The sequence below is a fragment of the Gymnodraco acuticeps genome, unplaced genomic scaffold, assembly GCF_902827175.1.
Source record: "Gymnodraco acuticeps unplaced genomic scaffold, fGymAcu1.1, whole genome shotgun sequence".
Classification (NCBI taxonomy): Eukaryota; Metazoa; Chordata; class Actinopteri; order Perciformes; family Bathydraconidae; genus Gymnodraco; species Gymnodraco acuticeps.
Genome location: NW_022991414.1, coordinates 22,465 through 45,726, shown reverse-complemented (window position 1 = coordinate 45,726; position 23,262 = coordinate 22,465). Strand labels below are relative to the sequence as shown.

Sequence of the window (23,262 nt, the reverse complement as noted above, 5' to 3'; positions counted from 1 at the left end):
GCCTGCTGCAGGCCCCGGGTGCTGGTCCTGCAGGCGCTGTTCTGGAGCCTGGTGTCCCTCAGGGTGTTTGGAGCCGCCCTGCTGAGCGAGGAGAAAACTACAGGTGAGGACAGATCAGAATACATAAATAGTATGATTATAATATTGATCATTAACCCTTACCCCCCCCCCCCCCCCCCCCCCCCAGTGAAGCAGCAGAGCGCCCCCTGCTGGCTGCTGGAGGACTTCGTGGTGGCGGCCGAGTGCTCGCCGTGCACTGCCTTCCAGACCGTGAGGCTCCACTCATCTGAAGCACATTCACATGTTACGTTCAGCTAGTGTCCAAAGTGATGCCTGAGAGACCCTGAACGCCTCTCAGGCCTGTTTACAGAGACCCTGAACGCCTCTCAGGCCTGTTTACAGAGACCCTGAACGCCTCTCAGGCCTTTTTACAGAGACCCTGAACGCCTCTCAGGCCTGTTTACAGAGACCCTGAACGCCTCTCAGGCCTGTTTACAGAGACCCTGAACGCCTCTCAGGCCTGTTTACAGAGACCCTGAACGCCTCTCAGGCCTTTGTTTACAGCTGCTGCTTGTTGTTGTTGTTGTTGTTGTTGTTACCATGCCGACACATGTTGTTGTTGTCTCAGACGTCCTGGGCGTCCTGCGGGCCGACGGGCTTCGTGGAGCGAGTCAACTGCACCAGATCCAACAAGGACGAGTACAAGAGGTCAGGAGTACTGCGTTTATTACTGTATTTATATACTTCATATACTGCGTTTATATACTTCATATACTGCGTTTATTACTGTGTTTATATACTTCATATACTGCGTTTATATACTTCATATACTGCGTTTATTACTGTGTTTATATACTTCATATACTGCGTTTATTACTGTGTTTATATACTTCATATACTGCGTTTATTACTGTGTTTATATACTTCATATACTGCGTTTATTACTGTGTTTATATACTTCATATACTGCATTTATATACTGCGTTTATATACTTCATATACTGCGTTTATATACTGCGTTTATTACTGTGTTTATATTAGGGGTGTAACGGTACACGTACCCGTACCGAAATTATTCGGTACGGGCCCTTCGGTTCGGTACAGGTGTGTACCGAAGTGTACCGAACGAATATAACGTTAAACGTAAAAAATTGAGAACGTGAATAACTTTTTGGAAGTAATCTCAGGTGCTGCGTCGCAGCATTCAGAGTAATTTTCTCACATTGGGTTCAACGCGTCATAGAGCGAGCAAGTCATTTAATTGGATGAGAGGCATACTATGAGAGCTGGTCAGAGGGATGCGTTCAAATGTAGTCAGTAATTTGAGGAACTGTCAAAAATGTATGGCGAACGCAGATAAAGTTGAGCTCGAAAATCCTCCAGCATCATTGAAGTCTCCGGTTTGGGAACATTTTGGTTTCGCAGTTACGTACAAGGATGACGGACAAAGACAGGTGGACCGAACCAAAGCTGTTTGTCGGCATTGTTCAACTAAAATTGGTTACGCGGCTGGCAATACATCAAACTTGCACACTCTTGAAAAGGCATCACCCGAACGTGAATATCACCGGTACCAAAAGAAAAAAGACTGAAGTGCAAACCCAACTCCCACTAGCATTTAAGCCTCCACCACTCGCAGAGAGTTCAGACCGAGCCAAAGCTATTACAAACACCAAATATCCTTATGTTGCCATGTTAGCAAAGCGCTACCTGGCTGTATCTGCTACCTCTGTCCCTAGAGAGGGTTTTCTCCACAGCAGGAGACATTGTTAGTGCCAGCAGATCTGCCCTTTCAGCAAGCAATGTGGACAAGTTCATTTTTCTTTAAAAAAACATGAAAATACAATGACAAGCAAGTCCTAATGTCAAGCTGGCTGCTAGGTACTAGTACAGTACAGTTCAAATACAGATTATTTCAGTTCATCGAAATGCTGCACCTTAATGTTCATTTTATTATATTTTGTATTTATTTGAGTGAATATTTACAGTTTAATAATAATTAAAAACCCCAAACTAATAGTTTATGTTTTGTGAGTACTAGTACAGTAAAGTTCAAATACAGATTATTTCAGTTCATCGAAATGCTGCACCTTAATGTTTATTTTATTATATTTTGTATTTATTTGAGTGAATACATTATTCACAGTTTAATAATAATAATAAAAAAATATATATATATGTTTTGTTTTGTGAAAAAAAATTCTGCTGTACCGAAAACGTACCGAACCGAACCGTGACCAAAAAACCGAGGTACGTACCGAACCGAAATGTTTGTGAACCGTTACACCCCTAGTTTATATACTTCATATACTGCGTTTATATACTTCATATACTGCGTTTATATACTTCATATACTGCGTTTATATACTGCGTTTATATACTTTATATACTGCGTTTATATACTGCGTTTATATACTGCGTTTATATACTTTATATACTGCGTTTAGATACTGCGTTTATATACTTTATATACTGCGTTTATATACTTTATATACTGCGTTTATATACTGCGTTTATATACTTTATATACTGCGTTTATATACTGCGTTTATATACTTTATATACTGTGTTTATATACTTTATATACTGCGTTTATATACTGTGTTTATATACTGCGTTTATATACTTTATATACTGCGTTTATATACTGCGTTTATATACTTTATATACTGCGTTTATATACTTTATATACTGCGTTTATATACTGCGTTTATATACTGCGTTCATATACTTCATATACTTCATATACTGCGTTTATATACTTCATATACTGCGTTTATTACTGCGTTTATATACTTCATATACTGCGTTTATATACTGCGTTTATATACTTCATATACTGCGTTTATATACTGCGTTTATATACTTCATATACTGCGTTTATTACTGCGTTTATATACTTCATATACTGCGTTTATTACTGCGTTTATATACTTCATATACTGCGTTTATATACTGCGTTTATATACTTCATATACTGCGTTTATATACTTCATATACTGCGTTTATATACTTCATATACTGCGTTTATATACTTCATATACTGCGTTTATTACTGCGTTTATATACTTCATATACTGCGTTTATATACTTCATATACTGCGTTTATATACTTCATATACTGCGTTTATATACTGCGTTCATATACTTCATATACTGCGTTTATATACTTCATATACTGCGTTTATATACTTCATATACTGCGTTTATTACTGCGTTTATATACTTCATATACTGCGTTTATATACTGCGTTCATATACTTCATATACTGCGTTTATATACTTCATATACTGCGTTTATATACTTCATATACTGCGTTTATATACTTCATATACTGCGTTTATTACTGTGTTTATATACTTCATATACTGCGTTTATATACTTCATATACTGCGTTTATTACTGTGTTTATATACTTCATATACTGCATTTATATACTTTATATACTGCGTTTATATACTTCATATACTGCGTTTATATACTGCGTTATTACTGTGTTTATATACTTCATATACTGCGTTTATATACTTCATATACTGCGTTTATATACTGCGTTTATATACTTTATATACTGCGTTTATATACTTTATATACTGCGTTTATATACTTTATATACTGCGTTTATATACTGCGTTTATATACTGCGTTTATATACTTTATATACTGCGTTTATATACTGCGTTTATATACTTTATATACTGCGTTTATATAATGCGTTTATATACTTTATATACTGCGTTTATATACTGCGTTTATATACTTTATATACTGCGTTTATATAATGCGTTTATATACTTTATATACTGCGTTTATATACTTTATATACTGCGTTTATATACTGCGTTTATATACTTTATATACTGTGTTTATATACTGCGTTTATATACTGCGTTTATATACTTTATATACTGCGTTTATATACTTTATATACTTTATATACTGCGTTTATATACTGCGTTTATATACTGCGTTTATATACTTTATATACTGCGTTTATATACTGCGTTTATATACTTCATATACTGCGTTTATATACTGCGTTTATATACTTCATATACTGCGTTTATATACTGTGTTTATATACTGCGTTCATATACTTCATATACTGCGTTTATATACTTCATATACTGCGTTTATATACTTTATATACTGCGTTTATATACTTCATATACTGCGTTTATATACTGCGTTTATATACTTCATATACTGCGTTTATTACTGCGTTTATATACTTCATATACTGCGTTTATTACTGCGTTTATATACTTCATATACTGCGTTTATATACTTCATATACTGCGTTTATATACTTCATATACTGCGTTTATATACTTTATATACTGTGTTTATATACTTTATATACTGCGTTTATATACTGTGTTTATATACTGCGTTTATATACTTTATATACTGCGTTTATATACTGCGTTTATATACTTTATATACTGCGTTTATATACTTTATATACTGCGTTTATATACTGCGTTTATATACTGCGTTCATATACTTCATATACTTCATATACTGCGTTTATATACTTCATATACTGCGTTTATTACTGCGTTTATATACTTCATATACTGCGTTTATATACTGCGTTTATATACTTCATATACTGCGTTTATATACTGCGTTTATATACTTCATATACTGCGTTTATATACTGCGTTTATATACTTCATATACTGCGTTTATTACTGCGTTTATATACTTCATATACTGCGTTTATATACTGCGTTTATATACTTCATATACTGCGTTTATATACTTCATATACTGCGTTTATATACTGCGTTCATATACTGCGTTTATATACTTCATATACTGCGTTTATATACTTCATATACTGCGTTTATTACTGCGTTTATATACTTCATATACTGCGTTTATATACTTCATATACTGCGTTTATATACTTCATATACTGCGTTTATATACTGCGTTCATATACTTCATATACTGCGTTTATATACTTCATATACTGCGTTTATATACTTCATATACTGCGTTTATTACTGCGTTTATATACTTCATATACTGCGTTTATATACTGCGTTCATATACTTCATATACTGCGTTTATATACTTCATATACTGCGTTTATATACTTCATATACTGCGTTTATATACTTCATATACTGCGTTTATTACTGTGTTTATATACTTCATATACTGCGTTTATATACTTCATATACTGCGTTTATTACTGTGTTTATATACTTCATATACTGCATTTATATACTTTATATACTGCGTTTATATACTTCATATACTGCGTTTATATACTGCGTTTATTACTGTGTTTATATACTTCATATACTGCGTTTATATACTTCATATACTGCGTTTATATACTTTATATACTGCGTTTATATACTTTATATACTGCGTTTATATACTGCGTTTATATACTTTATATACTGCGTTTATATACTGCATATACTGCGTTTATATACTTTATATACTGCGTTTATATACTGCGTTTATATACTTTATATACTGCGTTTATATACTGCGTTTATATACTTTATATACTGCGTTTATATAATGCGTTTATATACTTTATATACTGCGTTTATATACTGCGTTTATATACTTTATATACTGCGTTTATATAATGCGTTTATATACTTTATATACTGCGTTTATATACTTTATATACTGCGTTTATATACTGCGTTTATATACTTTATATACTGTGTTTATATACTGCGTTTATATACTGCGTTTATATACTTTATATACTGCGTTTATATACTTTATATACTTTATATACTGCGTTTATATACTGCGTTTATATACTGCGTTTATATACTTTATATACTGCGTTTATATACTGCGTTTATATACTTCATATACTGCGTTTATATACTGCGTTTATATACTTCATATACTGCGTTTATATACTGTGTTTATATACTGCGTTCATATACTTCATATACTGCGTTTATATACTTCATATACTGCGTTTATATACTTTATATACTGCGTTTATATACTTCATATACTGCGTTTATATACTGCGTTTATATACTTCATATACTGCGTTTATTACTGCGTTTATATACTTCATATACTGCGTTTATTACTGCGTTTATATACTTCATATACTGCGTTTATTTACTGCGTTCATATACTTCATATACTGCGTTTATATACTTCATATACTGCGTTTATATACTTCATATACTGCGTTTATATACTGCGTTTATATACTTCATATACTGCGTTTATATACTTCATATACTGCGTTTATATACTGCGTTTATATACTTCATATACTGCGTTTATATACTGCGTTTATATACTTCATATACTTAGGGCGGTGGTGGCGAGGTCGATAGGGAGTTGGCTTGGCAACTGGAAGGTCACCAGTTCAAGTCCCGGCAAGACCAAGTGCTACCGAGGTATCCCTGAGCAAGGCACCGTTCCCCACACTGCTCCTAACACAGGATGGGTCGAATGCAGAGAAACAATTTCCCCACGGGATTAATAAAGTACATCAAAATCATGGGACCTTAGAGAGAGGCGTAGTCCCCCCCCTTTCAGGTGGAACCCATGGGACCTTAGAGAGAGGCGAAGTCCCCCCCTTTCAGGTGGAACCCATGGGACCTTAGAGGGAGGCGTAGTCCCCCCCCTTTCAGGTGGAACCCATGGGACCTTAGAGAGAGGCGAAGTCCCCCCCTTTCAGGTGGAACCCATGGGACCTTAGAGAGAGGCGAAGTCCCCCCCTTTCAGGTGGAACCCATGGGACCTTAGAGAGAGGCGAAGTCCCCCCCTTTCAGGTGGAACCCATGGGACCTTAGAGAGAGGCGCCTCTCTATTAAGGGGTTTCCTCATAAGCCGTTGCCATGGTGACAGATCACTCGCCATCAACAACCCGATGTTCATGTTACTGCTGTAACTTCAATGTACCTAATGATGTGTATTAATGTGTATTCATATATATATGTATATTGATCCCCCCCAGCTGCCGCTCGTCCCTCCTGGAGGAGCGTCTCTTCTGGAGGTTCGAGGCCTCCATGCTGGTCCTCACCCTCTCCTCCTCGGTGGTGGTGGTCCTGAGGCAGAGGCTGCTGGACCGCCTCGCCTCAGAGAAGGTGAGGAGGCAGATAGAGAGCATCTAGAGAGGAGACACCTGTAGGAGAGAGGAGACAGGAGACACGAGAAGGAGAGAGGAGACACGAGAAGGAGAGAGGAGACAGATAGAGGACTGCAGAAGCTGTGAAAACTTTATTGAAAAAGAATCTGGAGACCGAACGAGCGATGAGGCGTTCAATGACCGTCAGAAACTCTGTGTTTCTCTGTTTCTTGTGAGCACTAAATGTTAACGTGTGTTCAGACTTTAGTTCTTAGACATTAAAGTGAGTTATTATGAACATTATGGAGGTTTGACTGTTGAATAGTCTCTTTGATATCAACAGATGGACCAATCAGAGCCTGTGAATATGATGTCATCTCTAAATATAACGATCTAAATTAAAAACTGGGTCAAAAAAATTGTATTGTATTTTCTCTTCACCTGATTGGTCGACTTCATCACCCTGATCAGCTGACCCTCCTCTGATTGGTCGGCTGGCTCCAGGTCTTCAGACTGAAACTTTTTTTCTTTATTTTGTTGCTACGATGTGATTGGCTGACAGGGGAATGTCCCACTGTCTTTGAACGCAGCACCAGGTGTTTTCTGTTTCTGGTAAATAATCAGTTTGATGTTTCTGAGACCTTTAACAAAGATTAATTTAGAGGAATACAATGTGACTTTAACGTTTTTATTTACATCGTGCTTTACTGTCTGTTGGGGCCACCTGTAGTCAAGACGAGTTAAAGGACTACAACTCCCAACGTTCGTCTCAATACCCCTCCTCCGGGACTTGACCCGGAAATCGATCAAGACACGCCATTTTGAAGCACGTCCCAATCGCTGAAATGCACACGGAGGAGTCGAGGAGGGAGGAGGGGTGAGGGAGGAAGGGTGAGAGAGGAGGGGTGAGGGAGGAGGGGTGAGAGAGGAGGGGTGCATCTCACTTCGGTTATTTTTTATTTCCTCGGTCTCACCGGAAGTTGATTTGTCTGTGCCATCTTGAGCAGCGTCCCAATGGCCTTATTTTTGGTGAAATCCTCAGACACTCGCCCCGCCCCCTTACTGTGTATCGCTCACTGATTGGACGATGCAGCGCATGCACTGATCTGGCTGCTGTCAGACGATCAGCTGTGCGGCGTCATCACAAACGGGCGTCGCTTCACGTGACGCTCCGGAGGAAAGGACGTCCCATTGCTCTGAAAACTCATTTCCCTGCTTCTCGTGGTTTCCTCTCTCCTTGCTTCCCTGGTGGGAGGGACGCAGGGAAACCGAAGTGAGATGCAGCTGAGGAGGGGTGAGGGAGGATACACGAGAGCAGACTACGCGGAAGTGTTTTCACGTATAAAAGCCCCGCCCCCACCTTCACAGCTGGTCCATTTCAACAGAGGAAAACTGCTCACAGCTCCGTGGGAATTATTATGTGCAATTCATTTCTTAAGGTTATACTAACAATTGAAGTCGTGTTTAATGATCCTGAACGTCACTAAAACATAGCTATTAAGAAAGCTATTTCATAAATGGCTAGATCTTCATAAATAACAATTATTTGTATAGTTTTGTGTTTAGATATTCAGGGTTTAAATGATTTAAAATGTCCTGAATGGGTTTGTGGTGAATGTGGGGATCGACAGGACACACATGTTCAGAGTGAAGGCTTTCACATTACCATCATTATATTGTATTGAAATGTACATTTTACACCAAAACGGAGCACCAAAGCAGGACCAACCATCACACATTGAGTTCCTTGACTAACAAGAGAAAGATTCATTCATTTAAATAAATGTTTAACAACAAATGGGCCGGTTCTAAGGGTTCTTCAGTTCAGCCCCGATGAGAGGGGATACAGCTGTGCACATGCCATCATTAACAGACGTCGTTTGAGTGAACGAGGACGTCCCAATTAATACCTGAGGACTCCTCTGTCCTCGCGTCACCTCCTCGTGTCTCTCGCTCGCATCTTACGGAGGCGGAGCTAAGACGCAAGGAAGGGACGTGAGTGAGGGAAAGGAGGAGGTGAGAGACGAGCCTCAAGAGCAGTGGTTCTCAAACTTTTTTCAATAATGTACCCCCTTTGAAAAAAATATTTCGCCAAGTCCCCCCGATCAGCGCAAAAACAATTTGTTAGGGGGAAAAAAAGCCTATATAAAGAGGTACAGCACAGCGCTGCACCATCAGTGTCTGATTTATTAAAACAACAACCTTGTAACTGAGAAACACTTAAATGCTACATTTCAAATGTTTACAATCCATCACTAAATTCATGGCAAACCAATTTTAACATCAAGCAATAACACTGAGACGACATTAGTTGCATTGAACTGATCTGTTTAATAAGTTGTACAATGTAGAGAAACATGGGCTCGAGCTTCACTGAGGATCTTTGTCATTCTGACAGGGAGGCAAACTGCAACTATTACACTTCACGTTTTGAAATATGTTTAACTCTGTTCATAAAAAACTCACACTGCTCAAACTTTCTTACTTTTCCTAAAATTGGTATATTTATTTATTTATTTATGTTGGGGCGTGGGGAAGAGAAACAAATATGAGCATTTTATGAGCATGGGATTTTGACCCCTCATATGCATAATGCTATACTTTGTGACTACACGCCGTTGCCAAGCAACGCTTATTGTTTAGGTCCTTTGATAAGCAGGCAGTCATATCATTAGCTAGATCTGATAGATTTGGACAAAAACGCGAGTGACGCGAGCGAGAGATCAGATCAGCTGCTGCTGACGGAGAACATGCAGCTCTGCATGATCACAGCTCCGCCGCTGTGATGGACCGGTGAGCGGAGCAAAATACACTAAGAGTTAGACCTAACACACTTAGCTAGTTGATCTGCTCTGGAACTAGCTAAACTAGTTATAAATATATGTATTCTTTACCACAGGGGGCGCTGTCTCTCTGCCTCTCTGCTCCACGGGGGGCGCTGTCTCTCTGCTCCACAGGGGGCGCCGTCTCTCTGCTCCACCGGGGGCGCCGTCTCTCTGCTCCACCGGGGGCGCCGTCTCTCTGCTCCACCGGGGGCGCCATCTCTCTGCTCCACCGGGGGCGCTGTCTCTCTGCCTCTCTGCTCCACAGGGGGTGCTGTCTCTCTGCTCCACAGGGGGCGCTGTCTCTCTGCTCCACCGGGGGCGCCATCTCTCTGCTCCACCGGGGGCGCTGTCTCTCTGCCTCTCTGCTCCACAGGGGGTGCTGTCTCTCTGCTCCACAGGGGGCGCTGTCTCTCTGCTCCACAGGGGGCGCTGTCTCTCTGCCTCTCTGCTCCACAGGGGGCGCTGTCTCTCTGCCTCTCTGCTCCACAGGGGGTGCTGTCTCTCTGCTCCACAGGGGGCGCTATCTCTCTGCTCCACAGGGGGCGCTGTCTCTCTGCTCCACAGGGGGCGCTGTCTCTCTGCTCCACAGTGCTCCACAGGGGGCGCTGTCTCTCTGCTCCACAGGGGGCGCTGTCTCTCTGCGCTCCACGGGTTAAACTCAAGTAATGTGTGAGAGATTTTCAACAAAGATTTTTATTGAAGGCAAGCTTTCCATCAAGAGATTATGAAATAACAGAAACTTTGGAAAATGAAATAAAACTCAAAGTGTTGAATCTGAAACGTCTGATCAGATTCAAGAGCAGCTGTTTCACATTTACAGAAGACATCTGTTCCCTCTCTGATTGAGTGACCCCCCCCCCCCCCAGCTTTAATTCAAAACATGATTACAATTAATTATGAAACTCTTATAAAAGGTGGGATAATTATCTTCTGTTTAACACTGACAAGTGAGTACCCTGGCTCCTGATTGGCTGTCGGTCATCCCGCGTTAATATTAAAAAAATGTCTCTGTCGTCTCATTGGCTGAGCCCCTGCCCTCAGTTGATTGGCTCGTAGTTTGAGGCCGACGCCCTCTTCCTGACGCAGATGCAGACTCCGCCCAGAACCAGGAGCATCATGGGAGTTCCTAAACCCACCGCCATCATGATGAGGACCATCGGGGAGAAAGAGTCCATGGGGGGCGTCCCAACACCCAGTAACACCGTCCTGAAAGGAGAGAGGACACACGTCAAGGAGAGATGAGACACGTGAAGGAGAGAGGAGACACGTTAGGGAGGGAGGAGAAGGAGTCCATGGGGAGCGTCCCAACACCCAATAACACCATCCTGAAACCAACGAAGAAGAGAGTGAAAGGTCAAGGAGAGAGGAAACACGTGAGGGAGTGAGGAGAGACGTGAAGGAGAGAGGAGAAGGAGTCCATGGGGGGCGTCCCAACACCCAGTAACACCGTCCTGAAACCAACGAAGAAGAGAGGAGAAACGTCAAGGAGAGAGGAAACACATGAGGGAGTGAGGAAAAGGAGAGAGGAGACACATCAAGGAGAGAGGAAACACGTGAAGGAGAGAGGAGGAGAGAATAAAGGAGAGAGGAACCCTACCAGCTGAGGAACCGAGATCTGTCGTAGAACGGTTCTCCGGAGATGCCAAAGCTGACGTTCATCCCGAAGGTTTCTGGTTCTGCGTAGAACGCTGTGATCAGAGCGGAGAACGCCTCCTCGCCTCTCTGAGGGCGGGGGAGGGAGGACCGCGTCGGAGAACCCTCCTCCACCGAGGGGGAGGACCGGCGGTACGAGACCGGCTTCCACTGGAGGAACCCAGAACCATGGGAGGTTCTGTTGAGGGGGGGCAGCCACTGGAGAACCTGAGGAAATACACACAGTTAGTGTTAATCACTGTGAATGTGAATTACTATTACACTGCCTTAGTAGAATACTCCATCCTGATTGGTCAATGTGTAGCTTACTGGTCACATGATCAGGTGACTCTGTCCCTGTGTCTGCTGTCAGAGAGCTCCAACAGACTGGAACACTCTACCTGCTGCTATAGATCATCACTGGGTGTGTTTCAGCATCCTCTCACTTTCAGCTGCTCTTGTTATTGATCAAACTGATCAGACTGTAATGATTGTAATAATTGTATGTATTACTTCATGAATTTAACTTAACAGACTGTACGTGGTTTGTCATGCTTTGCTTTCTGTTATTGTGTTCATGTCTGCAACACGTTGCTGTTGTCGACCCCCTTGAAAACCAGACGGTGCATCTCAAGGTTTATCCTAATCAATACATTTATATATCTGACATTTCAGAGGTTGTTAATACTCGATAAAACACTGAAGATTGATGATGACTAATCACCTTGAATACTGATGACTAATCACCTTGAATACTGATCACTAATCACCTTGAATACTGATCACTAATCACCTTGAATACTGATCACTAATCACCTTGAATACTGATGACTAATCACCTTGAATACTGATGACTAATCACCTTGAATACTGATGACTAATCACCTTGAATACTGATGACTAATCACCTTGAATACTGATGACTAATCACCTTGAATACTGATGACTAATCAGCTTGAATACTGATCACTAATCACCTTGAATACTGATGACTAATCACCTTGAATACTGATGACTAATCACCTTGAATACTGATGACTAATCACCTTGAATACTGATGACTAATCACCTTGAATACTGATGACTAATCACCTTGAATACTGATGACTAATCACCTTGAATACTGATCACTAATCACCTTGAATACTGATCACTAATCACCTTGAATACTGATGACTAATCACCTTGAATACTGATGACTAATCACCTTGAATACTGATGACTAATCACCTTGAATACTGATGACTAATCACCTTGAATACTGATGACTAATCACCTTGAATACTGATGACTAATCAGCTTGAATACTGATCACTAATCACCTTGAATACTGATGACTAATCACCTTGAATACTGATGACTAATCACCTTGAATACTGATGACTAATCACCTTGAATACTGATGACTAATCACCTTGAATACTGATGACTAATCACCTTGAATACTGATGACTAATCACCTTGAAACCTTGAATACTGATGACTAATCACCTTGAATACTGATGACTAATCACCTGGAATACTGATGAATAATCACCTTGAAACCTTGAATACTGATGACTAATCACCTTGAATACTGATGACTAATCACCTGGAATACTGATGACTAATCACCTGGAATACTGATTACTAATCACCTTGAATACTGATGACTAATCACCTTGAATACTGATGACTAATCACCTTGAATACTGATGACTAATCACCTTGAATACTGATGACTAATCACCTTGAATACTGATGACTAATCACCTTGAAACCTTGAATACTGATGACTAATCACCTTGAATACTGATGACTAATCACTTGGAATACTGATGAATAATCACCTTGAATACTGATGACTAATCACCTGGAATACTGATGACTAATCACCTTGAATACTGATCACTAATCACCTTGAAACCTTGAATACTGATGACTAATCACCTTGAATACTGATCACTAATCACCTTGAAACCTTGAATACTGATGACTAATCACCTTGAAACCTTGAATACTGATGACTAATCACCTTGAATACTGATGATTAATCACCTTGAATACCGATGACTAATCACCTTGAATACTGATGACTAATCACCTGGAATACTGATGAATAATCACCTTGAAACCTTGAATACTGATGACTAATCACCTTGAATACTGATGACTAATCACCTGGAATACTGATGACTAATCACCTGGAATACTGATTACTAATCACCTTGAATACTGATGACTAATCACCTTGAATACTGATGACTAATCACCTTGAATACTGATGACTAATCACCTTGAATACTGATGACTAATCACCTTGAATACTGATGACTAATCACCTTGAATACTGATGACTAATCACCTTGAATACTGATGACTAATCACCTTGAATACTGATCACTAATCACCTTGAATACTGATGACTAATCACCTTGAATACTGATGACTAATCACCTTGAATACTGATGACTAATCACCTTGAATACTGATGACTAATCACCTTGAATACTGATGACTAATCACCTTGAAACGTTGAATACTGATCACTAATCACCTTGAATACTGATGACTAATCACCTGGAATACTGATGATTAATCAACTTGAATACTGATGACTAATCACCTTGAATACTGATCACTAATCACCTTGAATACTGATGACTAATCACCTTGAATACTGATGATTAATCAACTTGAATACTGATGACTAATCACCTTGAATACTGATCACTAATCACCTTGAATACTGATGACTAATCACCTTGAATACTGATCACTAATCACCTTGAATACTGATGACTAATCACCTTGAATACTGATCACTAATCACCTTGAATACTGATGACTAATCACCTTGAATACCGATGACTAATCAACTTGAATACTGATGACTAATCACCTTGAATACTGATCACTAATCACCTTGAATACCGATGACTAATCAACTTGAATACTGATGACTAATCACCTTGAATACTGATCACTAATCACCTTGAATACTGATGACTAATCACCTTGAATACTGATCACTAATCACCTTGAAACCTTGAATACTGATGACTAATCACCTTGAATACTGATGATTAATCACCTTGAATACCGATGACTAATCAACTTGAATACTGATGATTAATCACCTTGAATACTGATCACTAATCACCTTGAAACCTTGAATACTGATGACTAATCAACTTGAATACTGATGATTAATCACCTTGAATACTGATGACTAATCACCTTGAATACTGATGACTAATCAACTTGAATACTGATGACTAATCACCTTGAATACTGATGACTAATCACCTTGAATACTGATCACTAATCACCTTGAAACCTTGAATACTGATGACTAATCAACTTGAATACTGATGATTAATCACCTTGAATACCGATGACTAATCACCTTGAATACTGATGACTAATCAACTTGAATACTGATCACTAATCACCTTGAATACTGATGATTAATCACCTTGAATACCGATGACTAATCAACTTGAATACTGATGATTAATCACCTTGAATACTGATCACTAATCACCTTGAAACCTTGAATACTGATGACTAATCAACTTGAATACTGATGATTAATCACCTTGAATACTGATGACTAATCACCTTGAATACTGATGACTAATCAACTTGAATACTGATCACTAATCACCTTGAATACTGATGACTAATCAACTTGAATACTGATCACTAATCACCTTGAATACTGATTACTAATCACCTTGAATACTGATCACTAATCACCTTGAATACTGATCACTAATCACCTTGAATACTGATCACTAATCACCTTGAATACTGATCACTAATCACCTTGAATACTGATGACTAATCACCTTGAAACCTTGAATACCGATGACTAATCACCTTGAATACTGATGACTAATCACCTAGAATACTGATGACTAATCACCTTGAATACTGATCACTAATCACCTTGAATACTGATGACTAATCACCTTGAATACTGATCACTAATCACCTTGAATACTGATGACTAATCACCTTGAATACTGATGACTAATCACCTTGAATACTGATGACTAATCATCTTGAATACTGATGACTAATCACCTTGAATACTGATCACTAATCGCCTTGAATACTGATCACTAATCGCCTTGAATACTGATCACTAATCGCCTTGAATACTGATGACTAATCGCCTTGAATACTGATGACTAATCACCTTGAATACTGATGACTAATCACCTTGAATACTGATCACTAATCATCTTGAATACTGATCACTAATCACCTTGAATACTGATGACTAATCACCTTGAATACTGATGACTAATCACCTTGAATACTGATTACTAATCACCTTGAATACTGATCACTAATCACCTTGAATACTGATCACTAATCACCTTGAATACTGATGACTAATCACCTTGAATACTGATGACTAATCACCTTGAATACTGATGACTAATCACCTTGAATACTGATGACTAATCACCTTGAATACTGATGACTAATCACCTTGAATACTGATGACTAATCACCTTGAATACTGATGACTAATCACCTTGAATACTGATGACTAATCACCTTGAATACTGATGACTAATCACCTTGAATACTGATTACTAATCACCTTGAATACTGATCACTAATCACCTTGAATACTGATGACTAATCACCTTGAATACTGATCACTAATCGCCTTGAATACTGATGACTAATCGCCTTGAATACTGATGACTAATCATCTTGAATACTGATCACTAATCACCTTGAATACTGATGACTAATCACCTTGAATACTGATCACTAATCACCTTGAATACTGATCACTAATCACCTTGAATACTGATGACTAATCACCTTGAATACTGATTACTAATCACCTTGAATACTGATTACTAATCACCTTGAATACTGATTACTAATCACCTTGAATACTGATCACTAATCACCTTGAATACTGATCACTAATCACCTTGAATACTGATGACTAATCACCTTGAATACTGATTACTAATCACCTTGAATACTGATCACTAATCACCTTGAATACTGATCACTAATCACCTTGAATACTGATGACTAATCACCTTGAATACTGATGACTAATCACCTTGAATACTGATGACTAATCACCTTGAATACTGATGACTAATCACCTTGAATACTGATTACTAATCACCTTGAATACTGATCACTAATCACCTTGAATACTGATGACTAATCACCTTGAATACTGATGACTAATCACCTTGAATACTGATGACTAATCACCTTGAATACTGATGACTAATCACCTTGAATACTGATGACTAATCACCTTGAATACTGATCACTAATCACCTTGAATATTGTCGGTGTGAACTCGTCATCGATCGATCGGCGGACCTCCACCCGGCTCAGAGGATAAGCCCCGCCCACCGCCTGGAGCTCCAATAGGAAGCGGGAACGCGACGCCCGCGGCAACAAGCCATCGAGCCACACCTCCAGCTGGGAGGAGTTAGCGGAGTGGAGGAGGCGGGGCAACATCTGGTCCCGCCCCTCAGAGTCAAACACCGTCAGCTGGGGAACAACAAAATAAATGTGTTTATTTATGTAATTATTGTTTGTACATTAAAGGTCCCATGACACCTATTTCCACTGATCATAGCTCCTTAGTTGAGGTCTACTAGAATAGATTCACATTGTTCAATGTTCCAAACTCACATTGGATTCTCACAGCATCTCTGTCCTAAGCGGCTTGTTGGAGCTCCTTTTAGCTTGCATAAAAACAATGTTTTTCCTAGCATGACTAGCTATAGGTAGCCTTGTTGTTTAGCTTTGTAGCATACATGCTAGGAAAGCCAACTATAATGTAATTAAGTTTCGCGACTGACCGTAGGTAAATCACCCGGAGTGTACTGTCTGAGTATTTCGTGTGTGAATGCAGACGTTCTCCTGCTATGAGAAACATGTAAGGCCATCTGCTGACATTGTAGTTGATATATGGAAACGCGAGCAACTTCGTTAGCCCAGTTAGCACTGTTTTGAACTGAACCTGAGATTGGCTACTGGGTATCCAGACGTCACGATGCCCAGGAAGAACATGAGAAATCTCCAACGAGGCGTTTTGGGGAGGTTTTGTTGTGTTAGAGTTTTGGGTGCACTTTGAGGAGTTGTGACTCTGCAGACCGTTTACATGCAGAAAAACCTTCCTGACACAAGGGGACGTGTAATAACCGGAAAAGCATGACATGGGCCGTTTAACTCTTCTCTAACTCTCCCTGGTCTCCGGCTTGAGCTTCAGCCTCAGGATCCATGTATCTGTGATCCTCTCCAGAATGGAAGGAGTCATCACATACAGAGCATCAGCTAGTTCCTGAACAGTGTCCTTCACATGCTGATATCAAGAGAGGGAGTTACACAGTCACAAGATGGAGGAATAGAAAGCAGTATTCAATGTTTACTTCAGATTAGCTCCACGTCAGAAATGAGCATGCTTGATGTCTCTCTCCATAGAGGCTGAACCATCATGTTAATCACATAGCTATCATCTGCCTCAAACAGTCCTGATGCTCTTCTAGGTCATCACACATCCTGTCATGTTCACAGCTACAGTTGATACCTTTGTTATCACGTTACTCTCATGCTGGAAGAGGACGTTCAGGATCTTCATAACATTAACCTAAAGGTGTTGCCGTGACGACAGGGTGACCTCTGACCTTCAGGCACAGCGAGCCGTTAGCGAAGGTCGCAGCGGCGCCACAGAGCAAAGCGCTAGCTCCCGACAGGTTGAGAGGCGCCCAGGTGAAGTCCTGAAGGTCGTAGGGCGGGAAGAGGTCAGAGGTCGCGTTGGCCGTGTCGTTCACATCATCGTACTCCAACAGCTGCACGACAGGAAGCCAGGGTTTCACAATAAAAGACTTAACATCATATCATCGAAATTCAGATTTAAGACAGACTGACTGATAGCAGATTTAAGGTGGACTGACAGCAGATTTAAGGTGGACTGACAGCAGATTTAAGGTGGACTGACAGTAGATTTAAGGTGGACTGACAGCAGATTTAAGGTGGACTGACAGCAGATTTAAGGTGGACTGATGGCAGATTTAAGGTGGACTGACAGTAGATTTAAGGTGGACTGATAGCAGATTTAAGGTGGACTGACAGCAGATTTAAGGTGGACTGACAGCAGATTTAAGGTGGACTGACAGTAGATTTAAGGTGGACTGACAGTAGATTTAAGGTGAACTGACAGCAGATTTAAGGTGGACTGACAGCAGATTTAAGGTGGACTGATAGCAGATTTAAGGTGGACTGACAGTAGATTTAAGGTGGACTGATAGCAGATTTAAGGTGGACTGACAGCAGATTTAAGGTGGACTGACAGTAGATTTAAGGTGGACTGACAGTAGATTTAAGGTGGACTGACAGCAGATTTAAGGTGGACTGACAGCAGATTTAAGGTGGACTGACAGTAGATTTAAGGTGGACTGATAGCAGATTTAAGGTGGACTGATAGAAGATTTAAGGTGGACTGACAGTAGATTTAAGGTGGACTGACAGTAGATTTAAGGTGGACTGACAGCAGATTTAAGGTGGACTGACAGCAGATTTAAGGTGGACTGACAGTAGATTTAAGGTGGACTGACAGTAGATTTAAGGTGGACTGATAGCAGATTTAAGGTGGGCTGATAGCAGATTTAAGGTGGACTGATAGCAGATTTAAGGTGGACTGACAGCAGATTTAAGGTGGACTGACAGCAGATTTAAGGTGGACTGACAGTAGATTTAAGGTGGACTGACAGCAGATTTAAGGTGGACTGACAGCAGATTTAAGGTGGACTGATGGCAGATTTAAGGTGGACTGACAGTAGATTTAAGGTGGACTGATAGCAGATTTAAGGTGGACTGACAGCAGATTTAAGGTGGACTGACAGCAGATTTAAGGTGGACTGACAGTAGATTTAAGGTGGACTGACAGTAGATTTAAGGTGAACTGACAGCAGATTTAAGGTGGACTGACAGCAGATTTAAGGTGGACTGATAGCAGATTTAAGGTGGACTGACAGTAGATTTAAGGTGGACTGATAGCAGATTTAAGGTGGACTGACAGCAGATTTAAGGTGGACTGACAGTAGATTTAAGGTGGACTGACAGTAGATTTAAGGTGGACTGACAGCAGATTTAAGGTGGACTGACAGCAGATTTAAGGTGGACTGACAGTAGATTTAAGGTGGACTGATAGCAGATTTAAGGTGGACTGATAGAAGATTTAAGGTGGACTGACAGTAGATTTAAGGTGGACTGACAGTAGATTTAAGGTGGACTGACAGCAGATTTAAGGTGGACTGACAGCAGATTTAAGGTGGACTGACAGTAGATTTAAGGTGGACTGACAGTAGATTTAAGGTGGACTGATAGCAGATTTAAGGTGGGCTGATAGCAGATTTAAGGTGGACTGATAGCAGATTTAAGGTGGACTGACAGCAGATTTAAGGTGGACTGACAGTAGATTTAAGGTGGACTGATAGCAGATTTAAGGTGGACTGATAGCAGATTTAAGGTGGACTGATAGCAGATTTAAGGTGGACTGACAGCAGATTTAAGGTGGACTGATAGCACATTTAAGGTGGACTGACAGCAGATTTAAGGTGGACTGACAGTAGATTTAAGGTGGACTGACAGCAGATTTAAGGTGGACTGATAGCAGATTTAAGGTGGACTGATAGCAGATTTAAGGTGGACTGACAGCAGATTTAAGGTGGACTGACAGCAGATTTAAGGTGGACTGACCCTGCTGAACACGATGGCGTTGCTCTGCAGGATGCTGCTCTCTGGCTCCACCCTCAGGCTGCCGCTGACATTTCGCATCAAAAACTGAGGCCAGTCGACCTGAAAAACATCAAAACACCTGTGAGCTGTCGACCAATCAGAAACAGCTTCAGAGTGTCTGTAGTCCTCCGAGGGTTAAAGAGCGTATATATAAGTATATAGACCTCCACAGTAGAAGAAGAAGAGTTGGTGTGGACGAGCAGCAGCGTTGGCGCCCCCTGGCTGCAGAACAGGAAGTGCAGTGTGTCGTTGAGTCCCACGGCTCTCACATGCAGCAGGTCGCCACCAGGGGGCGGGGGGGCCGGCCGGCCGGGGTTCAACTCCACCGACAGCTGCAGGAGAGAAGAAGAACCTCTTTAACTGGCTTTACATTTCACTCTGACTTTATTCTGAAAATCGCAACATTTAGACTTTATTCTGAAAATCTCAAAATGTATACTTTATTCTGAAAATAAAAAAGTGTACATTTATTCTGACAATCTGAAAATGAAGAGACTTTATTCTGAAAATCTGAAAATGAAGACTTTATTCTGAAAATCCCAAAATGTAGAATTTATTCTGAAAATCCCAAAATGTTGACTTTATTCTGAAAATCCCAAAATGTAGACTTTATTCTGAAAATCCCAAAATGTTGACTTTATTCTGATAATCCCAAAATGTTGACTTTATTCTCCTCTTCTTCCTGTTCACAAACTCGCTCGGATCAGTCATTAGCCCCCATGGTTTTTCATACCACTGCTACGCTGACGACACCCAATTAATTCTGTCCTTTCCCCGCTCAGAGACCCAGGTCGTCGCACGCATCTCTGCTTGTCTAGCTGACATCTCTCAGTGGATGTCTGCTCACCACCTCAAGCTCAACCTTGACAAGACTGAGCTGCTCTTCCTCCCGGGAAAAGATTGTCCCACTCTTGACCTAACAATCAACATCGGCCCCTCTGTTGTTTCCCCGACTCAGACTGCAAGGAATCTGGGTGTGACCCTAGATAACAACCTGTCCTTCACTGCAAACATCGCTGCTACAACCCGTTGCTGCAGTTACACGCTTTACAACATCAGGAAGATACGTCCCCAGCTGACCCAGAAAGCCACGCAGGTTCTGGTCCAGGCTCTCGTCATCTCACGCCTAGACTACTGCAACTCCCTCCTGGCTGGTCTACCTGCATGTGCCATCTGACCTCTGCAGCTCATCCAGAATGCAGCGGCTCGCCTGGTCTTCAACCTTCCTAAATGTTCCCACACCACTCCGCTCCTCCGCTCCCTCCACTGGCTTCCAGTAACTGCTAGAACCAACTTCAAGACACTGGTACTTGCTTACCATGCTGCGAATGGATCTGGCCCTTCCTACAAGTGCCCCCCTAACACTGACCTCTGACCCCCCCTAACAATGAAAATATATATATATTTTTTTTTTAAATGTGTATTTTCTGGTACTCGGTTTGCCAAAAACCGCAGGATGTTGTTGCTGTAATGTGAGATTGTGCAGACACCCTTATGTAAAGTAGAGATGTAACTTCATTGCCTTTATTTTTATATAAATATGGTGTTAGTGCAAACATTGCACTATAACTTAAGCTGAAGCTAACAGTAATAACTATAAGATCTATCTGAAATAAATAAGTGTACTGAAACAAATATCAATAACTGTATTGCATTGTTTTCTTATGCGCAATTACTTCATACTGTCTAGTTCTCTTTTTCGTCCTGCATTTATTGTGCCCCCCTCAGAAAATAACTGGCCCCCCAGTCAAATTGGTCTAGAACCGCCACTGCTTCCTACATCCAGGACATGGTTAAACCGTACACCCCAGCACGTGCACTACGCTCTGCATCAGCCAAACGACTCGTTGCGCCCTCGCTGCGAGGGAGACCCAAGTTCCCATCAGCAGAAACACGTGGGTTTGCTATCCTGGCTCCAAGATGGTGGAATGAGCTCCACATTGACATCAGGACAGCAGATAGCTTACACACCTTCCAGACTGAAAACTCATCTCTTTCGACTCCACTTCGAGCGATAGAACTATTAACAAAGCACTTTTATACTAATAAAGGACTGGCTTACCTAAAGCCAGTTGAGTAGCACTTGAAATGTTTGGCTCTATGAAACCTGATGTACTTTATGATTCTGTTTTCTTCAAGGTTGTGTCTTCCTGGTCGAATGTACTTATTGTAAGTCGCTTTAGATAAAAGCGTCAGCTAAATGCAATGTAATGTAAAAATCCCAAATCGTTGACTTTATTCTGAAAATGTCAGATTTCCTAAAATCTCAAAACGTTTATTTTTGTAGATTCACACAACATGAAGTAGGATGAACTGAAACGCGATGAGACGCTCCTGATTGAAGTTACAGGAAACTTCTCTAAAGACATTTACTCAGATTGTTTCACTTCCTGTCTGAGTGTTAACGGGTCATTGAGATATCAATCAATCAATCAATCATTGAGATACAGGTGAAGAGTCAGTGCTCACCTTCCTCCGGAAAGACTCTCCTCTGAAAACACTTTGACTTTCACTCGAAACTAAAAGCAGGAAAAAAGAATACAAATAAAACGCTCCACAGCTCCTCACCGGCGCCATCTTTGTTGTGATCGAGCGTGCGGGTCACATGACCACCGCGTCATCAGTCAGCTGACTCCCGAGGAGAAACTTTATTAACAGTAAACGCGTTGACAACATGAACAACAAAGATGACTAGTTGATAAAACAATGAAATGAATATAAACAGATCGATATTAAAATAAATATAGATCCCAGATCTTTATAGGAACTTAAAGCCCGTTCTGTAACTCCGACCCGTTTCACTGGGAACTGCTTTTAAGCATGTTTTCAATGAGATTACGTTTATCCATCCCAATTTGGGATTTATGTTTTGCAGCATAACTCTTTCCGGAGACATTTACATTTTAGAGTTGTTTATTTATATGATATTCTGTACAAAC

General features: G+C 40.4%; 2 protein-coding genes across 3 annotated transcripts; one reads left to right on the top strand and one right to left on the bottom strand.

Moving 5' to 3' along the window:
- Positions 1-6: 6 nt before the first annotated feature.
- On the top strand, positions 7-7,501 carry jtb (jumping translocation breakpoint; the record flags this gene model as incomplete). The annotated part of the gene is made up of 4 exons (XM_034195788.1): positions 7-103; positions 188-270; positions 629-708; positions 6,972-7,501. Coding segments are annotated over 4 exons (417 nt in total), but the record flags the coding sequence as incomplete, so codon positions are not given.
- A 3,083-nt stretch (positions 7,502-10,584) lies between these two features.
- On the bottom strand, positions 10,585-22,950 carry glmp (glycosylated lysosomal membrane protein). 2 transcript variants are annotated; one of them, XM_034195790.1, is made up of 7 exons: positions 22,793-22,950; positions 20,488-20,655; positions 20,285-20,383; positions 18,211-18,375; positions 16,853-17,071; positions 11,505-11,767; positions 10,585-11,113 (listed from the first exon to the last, which is right to left on the bottom strand). In XM_034195790.1, the coding sequence occupies exons 1-7, from the start codon at positions 22,898-22,900 to the stop codon at positions 10,945-10,947; spliced, it is 1,191 nt and encodes a 396-aa protein (XP_034051681.1). In that variant the 5' UTR covers positions 22,901-22,950; the 3' UTR covers positions 10,585-10,944. The 2 variants fall into 2 exon arrangements, with proteins under 2 accessions (XP_034051681.1, XP_034051682.1); XM_034195791.1 differs by lacking the exon at positions 10,585-11,113 and adding an exon at positions 11,247-11,358.
- Between the last annotated feature and the right edge of the window lie 312 nt (positions 22,951-23,262).